Source organism: Uranotaenia lowii, chromosome 2, assembly GCF_029784155.1.
Source record: "Uranotaenia lowii strain MFRU-FL chromosome 2, ASM2978415v1, whole genome shotgun sequence".
NCBI lineage: Eukaryota > Metazoa > Arthropoda > Insecta > Diptera > Culicidae > Uranotaenia > Uranotaenia lowii.
The window spans coordinates 92726846-92745846 of record NC_073692.1 but is presented as its reverse complement, the minus strand read 5'-3'; the positions used below and the strand labels follow the sequence as shown (position 1 = coordinate 92745846).

The 19001-nt window shown below is 37.3% G+C and overlaps 1 protein-coding gene across 1 annotated transcript in view; it reads right to left on the bottom strand.

Moving 5' to 3' along the window:
- The window catches only part of LOC129748143 (roundabout homolog 1-like), a 115037-nt gene that overhangs the window by 29309 nt on the left and 66727 nt on the right, over positions 1-19001 (bottom strand). Inside the window, exons 3-4 of the mRNA XM_055742645.1 lie at positions 11318-11511; positions 11094-11196 (exon numbers count right to left, since the gene is read on the bottom strand). Coding sequence (XP_055598620.1) covers positions 11094-11196; positions 11318-11511 — 297 coding nt within the window. The remainder of the gene's footprint in view (positions 1-11093; positions 11197-11317; positions 11512-19001) is intronic.

Below are 19001 nucleotides of genomic sequence, written 5' to 3'. Positions count from 1 at the left end.
CAAAACGAATGAATTATTTCGAAGTTCAAATAGTGAAGAAAATTCAAAGTTCAAAACCTTGTACTCGTGATGAAGTAAGCCATACGATGGCAGAGTAGTTACAAATAAAAAAAAAAGTGTTGTTGATAACTTTTAATCTCAGCACTTTAAGTAACTCAACAAAAGTTATTTGATGTAATTTGGCCCAAGGAATTGAAAGTTACAGTTGGAGTTTAAAGGACAGATTTTTATCGTCCTTAGGCTTTAGAGTGTTGATATGCAAAAATGGAATTTTTTTTATTGGTTCATGAAAGAAAATATTGTTTTTTTTTTTTTTTGTTAAAAGTTTAATACAGATTTTTTTTTAATAAAATTCTTACCGACGTTAAGATTAAGTGAGAAGGATTCGAAAAGACTCGATTATCTTCCAGAAGCGTTTTTAAAAGAAATCTATCGAAAATCTACATTCAAGATTTGCTAGTGAATAGCATAAATCTCCAATCAACATCCGACCATATTCATTAGGAGGGTTTAATTAAAGTTTGAAATATCAACGCATTACGGACCAAATACGAAATATCTCGTTTTTTCGCTCGACTCGAGTGCGCTTCACTTAGAAGCATGACTCATAAAGAAACTTTATTCTACTTAATTGTGAACAACAATTTTGATAACTCAAAGAAAATCAATTAGTAGAATTTTATCCTGTCGTTTCTGAGACAGATGATGTCAATTTTTTGTATTTTCGGGCTAAGATTTCTTTACGGTTTTAAGGTATGTATGTATGTATGTATGTTTGACCCACCAGTGGCTGATAGGTCTTTCGACCCGAGGCGGTACGGGAAGTCTCGATCGCATATTCAAATATTGTTCATGCTTAACTCATTAACAATAATTGCAGTACAACCAAGGGGTCCGTTACCACTGGTTTGGGACAGGTTTGACTCATCTTACTCCCTTCCAACTGTTCTAAACAAATAAAGAATCCTGAAAAGGTACCTAAGTAACCTACTCAATATTCCAAATTTGCCGAGATACTCCGGCTGGCTTGAACCCACAATCCATTGTATATCAGTCTTCTGTTCGTTTGATGTCCTGTCCATTCCCCCCACTAAACCCCACAATAGAGTTAAGCTATTTTTAATATATTTAATCAAAAGATAAATATTTTACGTTTTCAATGTTTTACATCTTACCTTGTTACCATGTACTTTTCCTTGTACTTACCCTTGTATCCCTATAGGGACTATTCAAATATTAAGTAACGCGTTAAGGGGGGGAGGGGATTTAAGGGTTTGTTACGCTTTGTGAATTTTGTATAGAAAATCTTAAACGAATTTGTTACGTAGGGGGGAGGGGGGGTTGAAAACGATCGAAAATTGCGTTACGTAATATTTGAATGGCCCCATAATGAAAGAGTACTTATTGTTATACCAAAAAAGGCTCTAGTAATATGTATGCTGTTCACAGCATGCCGAGATTGGTATGACTGGTGCTAGAACTTAAGAATTTACTTTCCCAGCCCATCATAACACGTGCGATGCCATATTGTAATGACTTGACCTACATAGTAAAAAATCGAATTTAACTTTAATCCATTTTTTTACTCGTTTCACTTGAAATTATCCATTAAATGATCAGCACTTAGATTTTCATTCATTAAATTAAACGGCACCTTTTTCCAGGTGATACTTTTTCACGGGCCTAAAACGTAACCGGACAACGCAAGAATCAGTCACAGCAAGCGACGAAAAAAAAACACCCACACAACTCCCTGAACTGCACCCTGAGACCGTTTAACGACCCGAACTTTGCCGCTTCTCGCCAACGTATTAGTTTTTTCTACTTTTTTTATTTACTAAAAGTGAACACTAAGTATTCGAAAAAATATGAGAAAATATCTCGTTTTCTAAGAATCCATTCGAAGCCGAGACGACAAAAAAACCAACTGTTTTGATTGATACAATCAACCCCCGAAAATCGAAAAGTATTACTATTAACTTCTTCGTCATTCCGCGATCTCGTTGAATTGGATAATGTTTTTCTATCACATTTCGCTTTCAACTGAGTTTTGAATAATTTTCACCCTTATCGGAAATTGCTCAAAAAAAAAAACGTGACTAAGAATCGCTATCGCGGAAAAGCACTGCACTGGCAATACGTGAAAAAATAGATGGCACACACGACGATTACTAAACTCGGAATCGATAGCTTGAACCAATTCTTCCAACAAACGCCAAACGCCCAGAAGCCAAAGCCCTAAGCAGAAATTTCAGTCACAACACATCTTCTTGAAACAAACAGATTTCCCAAGTAAGGAGCCTTAATTTCTAGCACATAAATTTCACTTCTACAACGGGAACCGGCGAGATAGTTACAAATTTACAAATTTACGATTTTATGTAACTTTTGTTTTTTTTTAGTTGAACAACTGCAAAACCCCAAGAATAATCAAGAACCGCCCTTCAATTACGCGTATTAAGCAACAAATTAACACAATTGCCCATCACGAATTTTATGCAGCAATTCATTCGAAATCCCAAGATCGCTTATCCACTTCCGATAACCAGAGCTTCTAAAAACACATCCGGCCGCTCGTGAACTACACTTTGAAACATTTCTCTTAACATTTCAGCTTGAAACAACCAAATTATTAAAATTTTTCATGGAACGGAAAAAAACACGTGCGCTACCATTGGGCCAACGCCTACTCCTCAGATTTCTTTACGGTTTTAAGGTGTAAATATATTTTATCAGCAGCTTTTATCTAAATGTCTTCAAGATTAAATTAGATTATTATCTTGATTTTTTTCAACATAAATATATGAGTTTGAAAATTCAAATTTGTCAATATCGGTTGAGCGAACATGACAGAATTTTACAAGAATTAATCTGTTCAACATAAAAACAGTAGTTAAGTCTACGTTTTCTCTAAAAATAAAAATTTATTGAAAGCTAAAATGAGCTTATTTTTAAATATTTTTAAAAATGATTAAAAAATAGTAAAGAGTTTATCAAACATAAGTAAGATTTATAAAAAAAAAGCTCCAGCAATTTTCAAAATAGAATCGTTTCTCATAGCGCTGTTCTTTCAGTTGGATTTATTCCGTATAAGTATAGAAATAACAACATTTTTTTCGTTTCTTCAATTGTACCAACGGCAAAAAATCAAGATCTCGGATAACGGCTCGGAATAAAAAATCTCAAGTAGCCTTCCGATTATGATCATCAACTTCACAACCGATTACCGATTCATATTGCGAAATTTTCCGTTCGTCTACAATCCTTGCAACCATCATCATCATCATATCCATCTTCACGAGCCGACAGAAAGCCTTCAACAACAAAAGCCAAAATGCTCCTCAAGTTGAGCATGAATAAGAACCTCTTCTTTCCTTTCGAAGGTTGATGGCTGGCCTCAAGCTGACTGACTAGTTATCGTCCTACATTCAGGACGTTTTGGTTCTCTGTTCCTGCTTGCACCAAGTTGTTGATGGCCTCTTGTTGAACTCGTTTTCTTTACGATATTTTATGATTCTATATGTTCCAAAAGAAAGCAAAATATGCATCTCGAGGAATGTGGGTACGACGGTGTGAAACTCCAAGTTACGGTTCAGAAGGTCTTTAAAGCTAGAGTACATAGAGAATTCTTTTAATGAAAATTGAAAGCTGAATCTGGTTCAAGTACTTTAATATTAGATCGAAAATATTAAAGGAAAGTACTTTGCACCATCGAACCCACAAATTGCCGAACCCAAAGGATATTCAGTGTCCAAAAGACGTCCTTATTTCAAGAAGAGAAGCTATTTGTGTGGATCGGAAAGTGCATCGCGGCGCGTCAGCAAACGAAGGAACATGACCAGCAAATTGTTGATCCCCCACTTCATCGGACTGCAGCCTTTCTTTGACTTTGGACGGTTTGTTTGTGCATGCACTTATGCATGTTTGTGTGTGGCTCCTGCTCCTTGTACAGAGTGAGATGTGTTCAAGTGCACCAGCCGTAAATAATTGAACATGGCTTCTTGGCTTTTATGGCTGTGTGAAACACAATAAACGGACAAATTACATCAGACGGTGCCAATTGAGCTGTTTAAATGGTCCAGTCAGAGTAGTCATCATTCGGCCGGGTGGAAAATTTCAACATCCATCCATATGAATGTCCAATGAGAACATCCTCTGGGCGGTCCGGCGACGATTTGCAAGTTGATATTCCGTTCCGTCCTTTCGTCTCTTGTTCTGACGAGCAAACGAAAGAAACAGGGCATGCAATGTGCATCTGACAATTCTGTGACATCTTCCAGACCCACCCGATCGGACCCGACCCGACCCGAGATGCGTTGTTATTGCCATGTTAAGGAAATTGCTGTAACATGAAGTCATTTTCTTACTTATTTTGATGCTGTGTTACTTCTTCGGAGACGATCAAATATTTCCTGGATGGTAGAACATGTCCCTACTTCGAAAGTTACAATTATTGAGAGCAATATCTTAGAAAGAAGTGAACGAAAATCTGTTAACAAAAGCCAGATTTGTCACCGAACAATCATGAGCTCAAGTATCCGTCAATATAAAGTTTCCCTTGTCAAAGCACTTTTTGTTTAATTTTTACTAAAATCGACTGATTATGTATGTAAGATGTTCCGGATCTGGCCAGCACATTCATTTATATAGGCGTCACGTGACGTTTTTGTGAGATATGTTTATTTCTGGCATGCAATTTATACGATCAAATTAAGCACTACTTGAAGATTTCTTAAAAAAATTATAATGTTTTTCTAAAGAGTCATGAAAAAATTAAAGATTTCTTCCAATCTGATCGCCCCAAGGCCGTGCCAACCGGGGTGGGAAGATATAGGAGTTTAACCTCCCCGCCCCCATGGAGATTTTTTCCAAGTAAAATTTCAGTTCAAGATATGAATTACCCGTAGTAACGTGAAATTACTTGATCTCAAAAGGTGACTTAAAATAAGAGTTAATGAACATGTCAGAATTTGTCGGAAAATTGGCTCGGCTCTGGCGGTAATAAGTCATATTAAATGGCGAACACAAAATTATTGCGACACATTCAACAGTGCATAACTTTTTTACCATTGCAATGGGTAAAAATCAACCAAATTTTGCACACTTTCTCATTGATGTGTATTGTGTCTTGCGGTATCCCACATCTCCTACTTACTCACAAAAAAAAAATTAAAAAAAAAAAAGCTCATTGCAGTACTCTGTTTCTTGTTTCTTTTCTTTTTTCCATTCCTTTTTTATGGTAAATATTGCTCAATTTCTGATTTATCCCTTTTCATTACCTTCTCTTTTTCTTTTCAAATCCTGCAATAACGGAGCGACACTTTCCGTCCGCCAAAAGTGAGCTATTGCATTTTTAACATTTAAGTGCGAGAAAGAATAGTAAGGCAAAGAGAAATCGTGAAAATACTTCATTCTTCTTTTTTTTAATTCCATATATTCCTAACATATTTTTCAAATGATTTTATGCCCTTTCTGAATGTTTGTATTGATGAGATACGTTTTCATTTAGCCCGGTTAACACCAACTTTGTTATGTGTAAAAAACTTGTGAATAATCGTTATTTATTTTCCAGCGTGTATCTTGTCAAAACGAAAAAAAAGGTAAACAATGAAATTGAATTTTGTTTTCGCGATCCGGGCATCTGCAACTGAATCAAGAATCTTCGGGAGGAAAAAAATATACACGCGTGTGTGCAGCAGAACCTATGGCTTAGTTGTTGGCCAAATGGTGTGCTTTGAACCCAGCCGGCATCTCCGTTACCTGCTCGCTCAAACAGAAATATTATTGAACTCTGGATTCATTACAGCAATCTCGAATCAAGTGTCACGGAAAAAGTGAAGGGACGGGTAGATGAACCGTCTAATCCTCAGAACTCGGTGCTAAACTAAAATGTGTTCGAAACGGGAAGAACGGAAAAGTATCCCATCAAATTTACGACTACTTAGGACAGGATTGAGGCTATAAATGAAGGTGCGCTGCAACCACTCAAAATCGAGAAAGCTTCGTTTATATTACTGCTCACCTCGGTGCTGTCCTTATGCACTCGCCAACACTCTTTGTGCACAAGCACGGAAGAATTCATCTGGAAAACAACGCACGTTTAGTGCAGGCATCAACCATTTATTCGTTTCTGAAACTGAACGGAAATGATTTATCAAATCAGAAATCACATCTTATTTTTGTTTATTTTTTTCAGGCTCCGCAATTCCACAGAGCTGCACGCAACATTTGATCATAAACCCTGACACGCCCAGAGATTAACAATGATTACGGCATCTACAAAATGTTAACGTCAACGATCTCGAGCAAATCATGAAGTTCGATTCACTTCTTGGACTTGAAAATGGTTTCAAGACACACATAGGTCAAGTAGGATCACGTTTCGGTAAAACTTGTGGTCGTGAGTACAACACAGCGCCTAACCAATCTGAACAGGTCAATTATAACCATGCAGGGATTCGTGGACCGGCCCCCAATCTTACTACTCTGGCTACAACATCTACGAAACTTAATGAAGGGCAAAAATATCAACAGAAGTATGCTCGTAATCAGCTGCAGACCCACTGACAAAAAACGCTCTCAAGGCGATGGGCTGTATGAACAACATTCATCGTCCGCCGATTCGAGTTCTAGTTCAGAATCACGCAGACAAAACCATCCTAGAATAACGAGGTAGTAATCGCTTGATAAGAAACGGCAGTGTGAGTGTTTCCGTCGCTTCTTTAGCACAACTGCATCTTTATGCAGTTACATATTCCCGCAATACTCGCATCAACAACAATTGAAACAGCAGGTAACAACAAATCAGGGACAATCTCAACAACTCGTTTATCGCTGCAAATGGCGCTTGGGACGAACTCATCAGCGGATAGTCCGATGAACGACATTCAGGGCAAATTATAAAACGAGTGGAACCGATTCAATAGGTTTGCAGAGACCGTATGTCCCCAGGCGACAATCGGTGCCTGAGTTTTCTGCGGGCCTACAGTTACTGCGTCAGGATTCTTAAAATCGCTTCGGCATCGCTTGCGTCAGTTTCAGGTCTACCGGATATTTAGGCATAGATAGTGGAGTTATCTGAACAAAATCGCTATGTAGCTCTGTGTCTCGGTATGTTTTGAATGTGGGTTAGCCGATTAAGAAACCATAAGACTCGCCACAGATAACTTTAACAAAAAAAAATTAATTGGAAGTAACGGGCCATTATGTTTTAATTGTTCTACCTAAGTCATTCTCAAAGATGTATTATGATAATTTCTTTGCTTATATTTTAATACATGGCTGAATTACAAATTTTTATATTTCAGATTTATTTCGTTTTATTGCAGTCTGCATCACCTCATGGCTTACCGAAATGTATTTCATAACTGTCAGCAGAATAATAGCCAGTCATCAGCTCTTAATTCGTTTTAATCGCACAGATCATTCCTTATCTGTTGGACGTCGCGTCAAAGCTAACGGAAGCCTTTATTTAGCTGGAAATTCTTTGAAATCTATCAGTTGTATCGTACAAAAATTATTCGTTTCACTCACTTGATACACATCGCGTAAGAATTTTTTTTTTTAATATTTTTTTGATTGAGGTGTACATTGCACCGAACATCCTTAATAAGCTAAGCTTTTTCAGCCGGAAGTCCGCATCGCGCCAACTTTGAACATTTTTTTTTAATTGTGAAAAAGGCGAAGGCCTTCATTGCGCTAAATAGCCTTACCAACTCTGTTGCATTTCTTTTAAGGCGAAAGTCTACATCGCGCCAACTTTAAATGTTCTTTTTCTAACAGGCGGAGGTCTTCGTCGCGCCAGGCAGTTCAAATCAACTAGGCTGATCTCTTTCCAGGCGGAAGTCTTCATCGCGCCATCACTAAATCTTCTTTTATACTAATATGCGGAGGTCTTCGTCGCGCCAGAAGCCCTAATCAGCTAGGCTGACTCTCAACTTCAACTCAAATATTCTACCAGGCGGAGGTCTTCGTCGCGCCAGATCGATCTTTTTTCTCGGCGGAAGTCTGCATCGCGCCAATTCTCAAGCTTTCAAATTCTACCAGGCGGAGGTCTTCGTCGCGCCAGACTCATTTTTTTAAAGGCGGAAGTCTGCATCGCGCCAACTCTTAAACTTAATATATTCTAGTAGGCGGAGGTCTTCGTCGCGCCAGGCTAATTTTCTTATTTTGGCAGGCGGAAGTCTGCATCGCGCCAGACAGTCTTAATCAAAAAAAGCTAATTTTCTTGTTTTTTTTTCTCTCAGGCGGAAGTCTGCATCGCGCCATCACTCAAAGATTGCATTTCGTAAAAGGCGGAGGTCTTCGTCGCGCCAGACAGCTTGTATCTTCAATCAACTCATTTTCAAATAAAACGACAGGAGTCTACTCCACGTCGATGGTTTTTTTAAAATGCAGAACTTTTGCTCACAAAACATTTCAAAGGATGTTAATTAAATGAAATACATATATGGTTTTATCGGTCAAAGTATTGAAAAGAATGTGATTTCTATAGAGGTTTAACACCCTTACCGATCGAAGAAATTTAATAGCTTCCTGCTGCATTGAGCACTACTCAATTTAAATATTGTCATCATCAACTCCAACCCTGCAGAATAATACAGTCTTCATTGAAATCCCTTTTTTTTAGAAATGTCATTGAAGGTTCTGTTATGAACTATCAAGTCACTAATTAGTTGCGGTCATTTGTCGATTCTATAGCGGATTGCAAAGTAAAATATTTAAGGGAAAAGAAAGCAGATCCAAATGCACCCCAGCTGTTTTACCTAACAGTTGTTTTTTTCTTGGATTATTATTCGAGGACGAACTCCAAAAATAATCAACCGGACGTTTACATAATAAAAAAAAGTCCCAAATCAAACCAAATTGTTTTCCGCTGTAAACGCTGTACATAGCATGGAGTTGCAAATAAAAAATGGCTGCGGAATATGAAAACAAAACTCACCGTTTTTCGACTATGATTGGTTCCGTAAATTTAGCTGTTACTGGTCAATGTAACAGCTCCTGGCAGGATCGCCAATTGTGCAATCTGGTTCCGGATGGAAGCAAGAGGTCAGGAAACTGATCAGACATGACGGCGGAAACGGTATGGTGATGCCCATGAAGCGTAGCCAGCGTCGCGTGCGTTCGGGAAACCTGTTTGGACTCGACTGCATGAGTGGAGCGAGACAGCGTACACGCGTGGGGCGAATTGAGTGACAGATGGTAACTCATCGTCCATTGACGAGGGGTGTTCTTATGGGTTTCCTTATACGTTGGTAATAGACTTATTGGCTCGAATATGGAACGGAAATATTATCGTCTTGCGGTATCCCACACTGTCAAACTGGAAGTCATGTTTTTCGATTCAACAAAAATAGAGGTGAACTAACGCAAGTCGAGAAAAAAAAATCTTTCCAAACACCTGGAATTTTCTGACCTGTCGCCCCGGCAGTTGGGAAAAATATTGAACATTCACCATTCAACCGTCTCCGGAGTGTTGAAGCGGTTCCAGGAGCAGCTGACGTTGAACCACAGCAAAGGAGCTGGAAGAAAACCGGGACCGGAGAACAAAAAGACGGAGGGAAAGGTGAAGCGGATGATTAAAGCAAATCCCAACGTCTCAAGCCGTGATTTGCCTAAAAAGATCAGCATGTCGCAGAGCTACGTCCAGAATCCAAAGAAGAGAGCTGGACTACATTCATACAAGGTAGAGAACTCGGGCACGGAAGCTCTACGAGACGAAGCTTACAAAATATGGCTGCTGTGTGATGGACGACGAAACGTATATAAAAGCCGATTTCAAGAAAATTTCGGGGTTTGAGTTTTTCACCAGCAAGAGCAAGTTCGATGTGAATGATAAATTTAAGAAGAAGAAAATGTCGAAGTTCGCCTCAAACTATCTCATTTGGCAGGCCATCTGCTCTTGCGGACTGAGGAGTGAGCCTTTCATGACAAAGGGCACAGTAAATGGCGAGATCTACAAAATCTGAGTGCCTCGAGAAGCGCCTTTTTCCGTTCTTGCAGCAGCACGACAAAGCTCCGCTATTTTGGCCATATTTGGGAACAAGCCACTATTCTAAAAGTGTCCTGGAGTGGAATGAGGCCAAATCTGTCCATTTTGTACCAAAGAACATGAACCCGTCAAACTGCGCGGCTAAAATGAAGCGGGAACTTCGGAAGAGGAAGAAGACAGTCAAAGACGAGAAGGACATGTTAATAAAATGAAAAAAAAAACTGAGAAACTGGTACCGGATGACACTGTAAAGACTTTGATGGAGGACATCAAGCGAAAATGCCATTAGAAAAAGAACTGTTCATATCCTTTTACCGTTAATAACTAAATAAGTTTTTTTTATCAATACAAATGCATTGTATCTAACTTGAGTGAGTGATTTTGAAAAATTAAAAATTTAAAAAGAGCTGCAAAATGCATTCATAATACACCAAATTTTACTTTTATCGACTTATGCAGACCAAAATTATAAAAAAAAATTGCAAAAAATGACTGCAGGCAACAACTGAGGTAATTTATAGTAAGTGTAATTTAAATTTAATTTATCATCAGGCGGAAATTCGTGAGTGCTTTAAGTCATTTTTTTTGTTTTATTATCCCATGTCCTCCAATTTCACAGTTTTTTAATTCAGCATTGCGCAAAAAATACAATCTATTCTGAGTTGTTTCTCTTTTTTCTCTTTACTTTGTAATTAATAAAACATTCACTCACAAAGAATACGAATGTTGAACTCGAAAAATTAAGAGTGAACATTTAGATGATCTTAAGTGAAATAGCCCTCAGTGGGCAGTGAATGCCCAGGCTGAAAAATTAGAACTTGGAATGTCAGTTCAAAAAATTTGTAGGGACAGCAAAAAAAAGGTTCCTCGCTCCGACAATTTGATGGTGACCTGAACTAAGCTGATTTTATTGAAAAATTTCAAGAATTTGGAAAAAAGTGTTCTAATTTATCGCTTTTTGGCATATGTCTCTACATATCTTAAGTTATATCATTTCATGTTTGAGTTGCACTTGTAAAATGCAATAATGTTTTAAAATTGTAAATTATTCTGATCTTCAAAAAAATAGAAAAATATATTAGATGATTTCGCAACTTACCGGAGACTTTTAAAGTCGCATTACGACTTCTGGCCACTCCGAGTTCGTTTTTAGCCTCACAGTAGTAGACTCCGGCATCACTCTCACGACGAGAATGCAGAACCTGATAATGTAAAAGTTTTCATTGGCAATTATTTGTTAAAAAATTTACATTTCATGAATTTATAATCATCATACAAAGGCTATGCATGATGTTCAAATTTTTAATCTTGCTAGAAACTTACCTTCAAAAAGAACAAACCTCCTGCCGGGAGGAACATCTTGTGCGATCCCGGCTCAACTCGGATGGGTTCGCCATCTTTGAACCAGCTAATTGTAGGCATCGGAACTCCGTCCGCTTTGCAATTGAGCGTCGTCGGTTCATGACGAGGAACAATAACATCCAAAGGATGTTCAGTGATCTTTGGAAACTCCAATGCTAGGGGAAGAAAGAGAAAATAGAGTTGATTAATAAAAGGGAAATCAATAGTCGTGGAGCTATATTAAAAGAATGACTCCTCGGACATAAAAGTCAAACGAACTCAATTCTCATAGGAAACAATCTATTGAGCAATTCCTCCAGTGGCACAATATTCAAGAAACATTTCCATTATTCCGTTATTCGTTTGCTCAATTTTCCGGTTTTCATTACCATGATTTGGTTATGGCGAAGAATAAAAAAAATCCAAATCCACCTCACGATTTCAACCATTCCATTCCATTCCGGGATGTAGGAAAATTTCCGACTTCCTTTTCCAATCAAACGGCGGCAAAGCAATTGCGCTCGGTACTTTCGGTGGGGAAGTAAAGGATCATCATTTTTCCGAGTTGTTTTTCCTGTTCAAATTGCCTCGAGAATCTAATCTGAAATCTTATCTTTATTTTGCTCAAGTTATTCCTCCACCATTCATCGTAAAAGGAGCAGTTGTAGATTGAGTAGGAAAAAAATAAACCGACAAGAGCTACTCGAAGCTCGCTCCGGCTTGAGAAGATGAGATGGTGAAAAAATGAAGTAGGTACCTACAAACTCGTTGCTGCTGCTGCTTCTTACACATCCAATTGAATATCTAACGATTATTTGATTAAACAGATATTGTACTGGTACTGCTGAATTTTGAATCCGGCTGAAGCCAAAAGGTAGCTTGGAGAAAGATATCAGCTTCGTGTACGTTTCTTCAATGATAAGAATTGTAAAATGACACGATAAGAATTCTTAAGTCAGAAATTCTCAAAACGTTGAAAATTGTTCAGCTGCGTGGGAAACTTTTAAAATAAGAAAGTATTTTATTTTCCATAATTCTATTCAAACGGATAAATATCAGTGAAATGCAGAAAATTTCCCTCCGTGCATTGAGCATCCTGCTGTTGAAAAAGGAATTTTACTGTTCAAACAGAACGATCTCTCCTCAAGATGGAAAAGGCAAAAATCCTGAATGGATTTTCCGTTGAAATGGCGCACGACTGAACAAACCCAAAGAAAGCGAAGAACGGAAAAGAACGGAGTGTGGTTTGCTCTTTTTTTTGCAGTCAAGGAATACGCCTAAAGTTAGGCTGAGTGGCTTCCAACATCTCACTGAATCCGGGCAAGAACGATGATTTGCAAAGCCACTTGTAGCTTTTCCTTAATTCGAGTCAATCTGTGGAAAATTCCCGGTACGATGTGAGGAATTAAAAGTGATTTGAAAAGGCCGAATTATTTTTCTTAGAACTCATGTTTTGTAAATAAAAAAAAAGTTTTGGAAAAATATAAGATTGACTAACCAACTATTATTCATCAAATTTTCCCTGATTGTTAGATGGAAGTTACCATTTTTTTGGTGAAAACTAACAAAACTTCGGTAAAAAAAGCCTGTGGAGAAAATTCTCAAAGTCATATCCCTGTGTTCATTTTATAAATTTTCCAATCTGAAAAGGTTGAAGTCTAGCCGGGACTTCAAAAAGCTATGCGAAAGAAAGCTTATTTCAAGGCACCTCAATGCTAATATTTTGTCACATCCGTTCACCGCCGAATCAAAAACCTATGGTTTTGTTTTTGAATAGTCTGATTTGCATACTTTTGTAGAGAAATACACTATGCTTCTAGACTTCTAGAGCGTCAGCTCACCTCAAGACAAAACGAAGCTAAAATGATAGCAAAAAAACCCTTGCTTTCGCAGGACACTTTTTGCTGTTTCTTCATGTAGATTTCTTGGAGCTCAGTTTCGATAGCTACAAGACCAAAGACATAAGTGAGCATTAGTTTAAGTAAGAATGTTTCATTTTTGGATTTCTAAAAAAATTAAAAAAAAATCAAAAAATCAAAATCCTGAATTCAAAGCCCTCAGTTTTGAGAACTCTTAAATATAAATTTTTAGTCCGGAGTAAAATATTTAAAAATATTTTTTACTTTGAACCACACAAACAACCAAATGGTGAAAAGCCTTTAAGAGCACGCCGGTCCCGGAAAGAGAGAAAACTCACATAAAAATAAGCTTTCCGGCACGAGCGTTGTCCCGTCTGCTTGCATAATTTTACATTTGTTCCAATTTTTTTCCCGGTTCTCTTTCCTCTATTTATCGCTGCTAGAAATGCTCGGAAAAAATATGAAACCAAAACCTTCAGCTATCATCTCTATTTGCGAAAAGATATTCAAATTTCTCATATGCATATGGTGGTACCCTGGAAGAAAAAGTAGAATGGATGGTGGCGCAAAAGTTCACAGACTATTTTTGCCGAAGGCGGCACATGAAGGTAAGTTCTAACAGCAAAATTGTCACCGGCGGCGTCTAAGGATAGAGGAAATTCGTTGGCTGTATGGTGTAAATTTGGTAAAAAAAAAATCTCACTCACTTAGGTCTGCCGGATGGTCTTGAGTTTTGCGCTTTCGGCGAATTTGTGTTGGTTTTTTATGGTTTGCGCGAATATTTTCTCCTTAGGGAAACGACGACGGCGATAGATCATAGGGACCATTTCTTCAAGAGGTAGTAGAATGGCACAAGTATAGCGAAGCAGTGCACATAAAAAATGAAATATTTTAGACAACTAAACAATGAATAACAAGCGGGTATAATGTCACACAATAAATGGCGAAAAAAGGTCTAGTTTGTTTGACATACATAACTCGAACAAATAATAAACAAGATGTAAATTTAAATCTAAAAGGACGAGCTTATTGCTGCAATCAAAATTATGCTCGATGACTCAATTACGAAAGATGTATTCTTATTTTTAACACAACATTTTAATTTCCCAATGTTTTTTGTTGATTAGAACTTGAAATGGTGTTTTCTATACTTCTATGGCGACCGTCGAAAATTTGATGAGCCGATTTAACGTGATTTGATTACCCACGTCTAAATGACGATTGCTAAAGCAGTCGACAATAAACACTAACCGTAAGTCCACTCCATAGTCTTGACCAAATTGTAAGTCATAGTTCATAGTTTGCTTGAAATTTGACCTCTTACGAATTTTTTATGATTCAAATCCTTAAAGTTACTCCACGATTATCAAAGTGATAAGAATGAGAAGTTTATCGTCATATTTAAGGACTGTTTTAAAACTGGTTGTTTAAAAAAAACTCCTTATAATTCTTATAGGGCCTTTTTTTAAGTCAGCCAAATTTTATGATTAGAACTATAATTGGAGGATTCCTTGAACCAGAAAACTATTGGAAAGGTCTTGGAGCTGGAAGAAAATTGGAAGTCATTGAGCTGAGAATCAATTTGAAGGGTGTCAGACCGGGAACCCATTGGAAGGTTTCAAGGTTTGTCTTCGGGCCACAATACTATTGGAATGTCGTCGAGTCTGGAGTTTATTGGGAGGTGTAGTGATATCAAATAAAACAGAGTACTATTTGCATCGAAAACTCATAATATAATCACATTTATTCTCGTCAAGTCATGTAAAAAGTCAGGTTACAATAGCGATTGATACATTATCCATCCGACATATTGGCAAAACTTCCCTAATGATTTCCTATCTGTTCAAGTGGCAACAATTTCAGTGCACAGAACACTGAAAATAATGTTCATTTAATAAAAATTAATCTTTTCGTACAGAGAATTTTTAGGTGTAATTTCGGCATTTCCATTTTCCAATCAAATAGGACCTTTTTTTTTGTTGTTTTCTGCAAATTTATTATTTTTCGAGTATTCGCATGATTTCATGATACTTGGTCTTATTATTATTGCGCTTGGAAATTCCCAAAATAACATAAATGAATAGTATTTCCAAGACTTGATGGTTTGGAAAATTAGAGAAAAAAAAATCTTATTTAACATTATGGTAACGGTTTAGTCATCACAATTTACCTTTTATAACAAACAACTAGAATGCATGCAATGCTAAGCGATATATTTATCGAGCTCTGGATGTATACAAATGTTTTAATACTAATAAATAATTCCCTTTTTGCGTCTACTAGCACAAGCACAACTCGTTCAAGTTTCCCTTCCAGGCCTGATAATATATTTAATCTTATCATTGTTGACATGCGCTATTCGTAGATTCATTTAAATTTTTAATGATCGGCCAAGCGAGCGGAGAAGTATGTGCCAGTCACTTAAAACTCAAGTGATAAGTAAGTGAATATCCACTCGCTCACTGTAAATTTAAGTGAGGGGCAAGTGAAATGTAAATGAGTCACTTGAAATGGAGAAATTTACTGAAATCTTACTTTTAAGTAAATCTTCAAGAGTATTTTAAGTGTGATTTTGGTTTCAGTGTATGAATCCACTATTTGTTGATTCTAGAGCATAAACAAATTGACGTTCTCTCTCACTTGCAACTCTTTGTTATTATTTACATTTGCCACGCGGTTTGTCAGTCCGGATCAATCAACGCGATGTGAACTTCGGTTGTCGCGAGTGTTGTTCGACAGAAGGTAATTGGGCCGAGAATATATTGGAATGCTATCGGACTAGTAATCTAGGAAAGTCGCCGAGCCGGAAAACCATTACACTGAACCTAAATTCACTCTTAAAATACTCATGATTTTTCACTTAAAAACAAGGATCCAGTGATTTTATTCCATTTAAGTGCGACATATACATTACACTTGGCAGTCACTTAAATTTCAAGTGAATTCATCCACATTCACTTCGATCGTCACTTGAATTTTAAGTGAGAAAAAATATTCCCTTCCCCATCACTTGAATTTAAAGTGAATGTCGGATTGTATTGTGTTTATTTTCAGAGTTCAAAATGGCAAAATTCTAACGAGCAGCGTTTGAAGCTTATGCTGGATTTGGATTTTCCCAATTCTTTACTAGGCGATTTTGGCGGTAGTTTGTGTTAAACGTGATGTAAGAAAAAGTTATTCAAAGGTGTTATCATGTTTCAGCTTGTGGGTTGGACTGGACAGATTTTCTGGTTGGCAGCAGGGAGGATTTAGAAATCGCACTATCCGCAGTAACCGATCTGCCTTGGGATTACGATGGAATTTTCCAATCAATAAATTTATGGCGAAAGCGTAATGTAAGTATTTGAAATCGAAGTGGTGTTCTTTAAATGTTCTTTTATTTTAAAAAATTGAGATAAAGCTTTGTTTATGTGTCCAGAAAATCGTTATACGTGATTTTTTCGAAGGGGGACAACTATTGGACCCGGAAACGAACCAACTGGTGGAAAAAAAAGTTCGTTTGATTGATCACGGAATTCAGGAGTGTGTAGAATATCCCTCAAGTATTTTTGAACAACAAGAATTGTTTGTTGTTTACGAAGAATCTATCGTTGCGTCAACATCCGGTACTTCGTCGGCCAATCCTCCAGCAGAATCAGCTTGTGAAACAAAAAAATTGGAAATATTTTCTCCAATTGTTTTGGAGAGAATATGGATAACAACAGAAAGTGGAAAAAACATCTTAGGTGGTTCTAAAGTTGGACCATTATCGAACCATTATTGAACCATGAATAGAGAGGAACTTTAAATTGTTTGCGATTACTGGGAAGTGGGAATATACAACAACCACTTCTTGGCATATGAAGCCAAAAGAAGTACAACGCAATTATTTATTTTTGAAATCAATTTCTTCAATGGCCCACCATCAAAATTAAATTTCATTTCCGGGAGATTTATGTTTAGAGAGAAAAATAGTTTTAATAATTGTTATTAGAATTCAGAAAGCACTAGATTAGCATGAATAAGAATTAAGTTTGTATTGTAAAATGATAGAATAAAAATATTAGTATTATATTATGTTTTAAATAAAGCATTAATCATTTGATAACGTTTATAAAATATTTTTTAAATTCAGAACACTTAGCTCAAATGAAAGAAAAAAATTTGAATTAGAAAAGCAATGAATTAGAAATGAACTTGAAACTTACTTAGAAATTCAGATAAATTTCACTCAATCATCATAGTGTAATTCACTTGACCGGTCACTTAAGTGAATTCACTTGACCCATCACTTAAAATTCAAACGAAATTACGTATGGCGAAATTTTACAACATATTTCACTTACTTTTTAAGTGAAAATTATTTTGCGTGTAGAAGGTCGTTGGAGTAGGAGTACATTTAAGGTCATCGAGCGGAAAACCACTAGAAGTTCGTCGAGACTTTATTCTTTTCATCGGGCCTGAAATCCATAATAAGGACTTCAAGCCGGGGTTCCTATGAAAGTCTTTGAACCAGGAATCCGGAAAGGTCTTCGTGCTGGAAAATCATTGTCATTGTGCTTAGAATCAATTTGAATGTTGTAAGAGGAGGAACCAATGAGAAGGGAAATCATAAGAAAGTCAATGAACCAAGTTTTCATAAGAAAATCATTGAAAGATCTTCACTGTAATGTCATCGAGTAAGGGTTTTAATGCATCCCTTACTCGATGACATTACAGTAGAAGATCTTTCAATGATTTTCTTATGAAAACTTGGTTCATTGACTTTCTTATGGTTTCTCGGTTTAACGTCCTTCCAGTGAAGGGATGAATCATCCAAGAGGATGAAAATCCCGGAAAAAAGAAAACAACAACTATTAGAAGATCGTCGAACTAAGAATCCAGAGCAGGTCGACGAACCGACAATGGATGGTCTCCAGATCTCAAATCCATAGGAAAGACTTCTTTTGAAGGTTATCGAGCCTGATATCCCTTAGAAAGGTCTTTAAGCTGGGAGAACATTGAAGGTCGTCACGTTGAGAATCCATTCGGAAGGAAAATAGACCAGTTATCAATTGGATGATCGTCAAGCCAAGAAAGACATTGAAAGTTCGTCAAACCGGGAAGTCATTGGAAAGTCAATGAACCAGGAATACATTGCAAGGATCAACGAGTCCGTTGGAAGGTCGTCGGACTAATATACTGGAGTCAGAAATCCATTGGAAGGACGTTGAATCGGCAATTAGAAGCCAGTTGGACTTTGAATCTCGCTCGGAAGGTCGTCATAATAGGAATCTATGAAGGTTTTTGAGCCGAGCTCCACTAGAAGTTCATGCTCTATTTAAAACATAATATAATATAAGTTCTTCGAGCCCGACTTCTGGAATATATGAATAGATATTTGGGCCATGAATCCATAGGAAAGCCTTTTAGCCAATTTTTCTTCAAGAGGTCGTCCAGTCGGGAATCCATTGGATATCATCGATCTGGATTTCAATTCGAAGGTTGTCGGACCGTGAGCCCACTGAAAGGTAGTCAAGCCGGGAAAGCCATAAGGAGGTCTTTAAGTTAGAAAATAAATGGAAAGTCTTGGAACCGGAAAACTTGTCCAACTGGAACACATTGGAAATTCGCCGAGTCAGTAATCTTTTGTAAGGTCGTCGGACCAAAATACTATCTGAAGATCGTCGAGTAATAAACCCATTGCAAGGTAGTTGAGAAGGAAATGTATCGTAGGGTTGTATGGCTGAGCATCTAGGAAGCTCGTCGAATCGGGAAAACTATTGGAGGTCGTAGAGCAGAAACAACTGGAAGTTCGTCGAGGCAGGAATATTTACAATGAAAGGTCC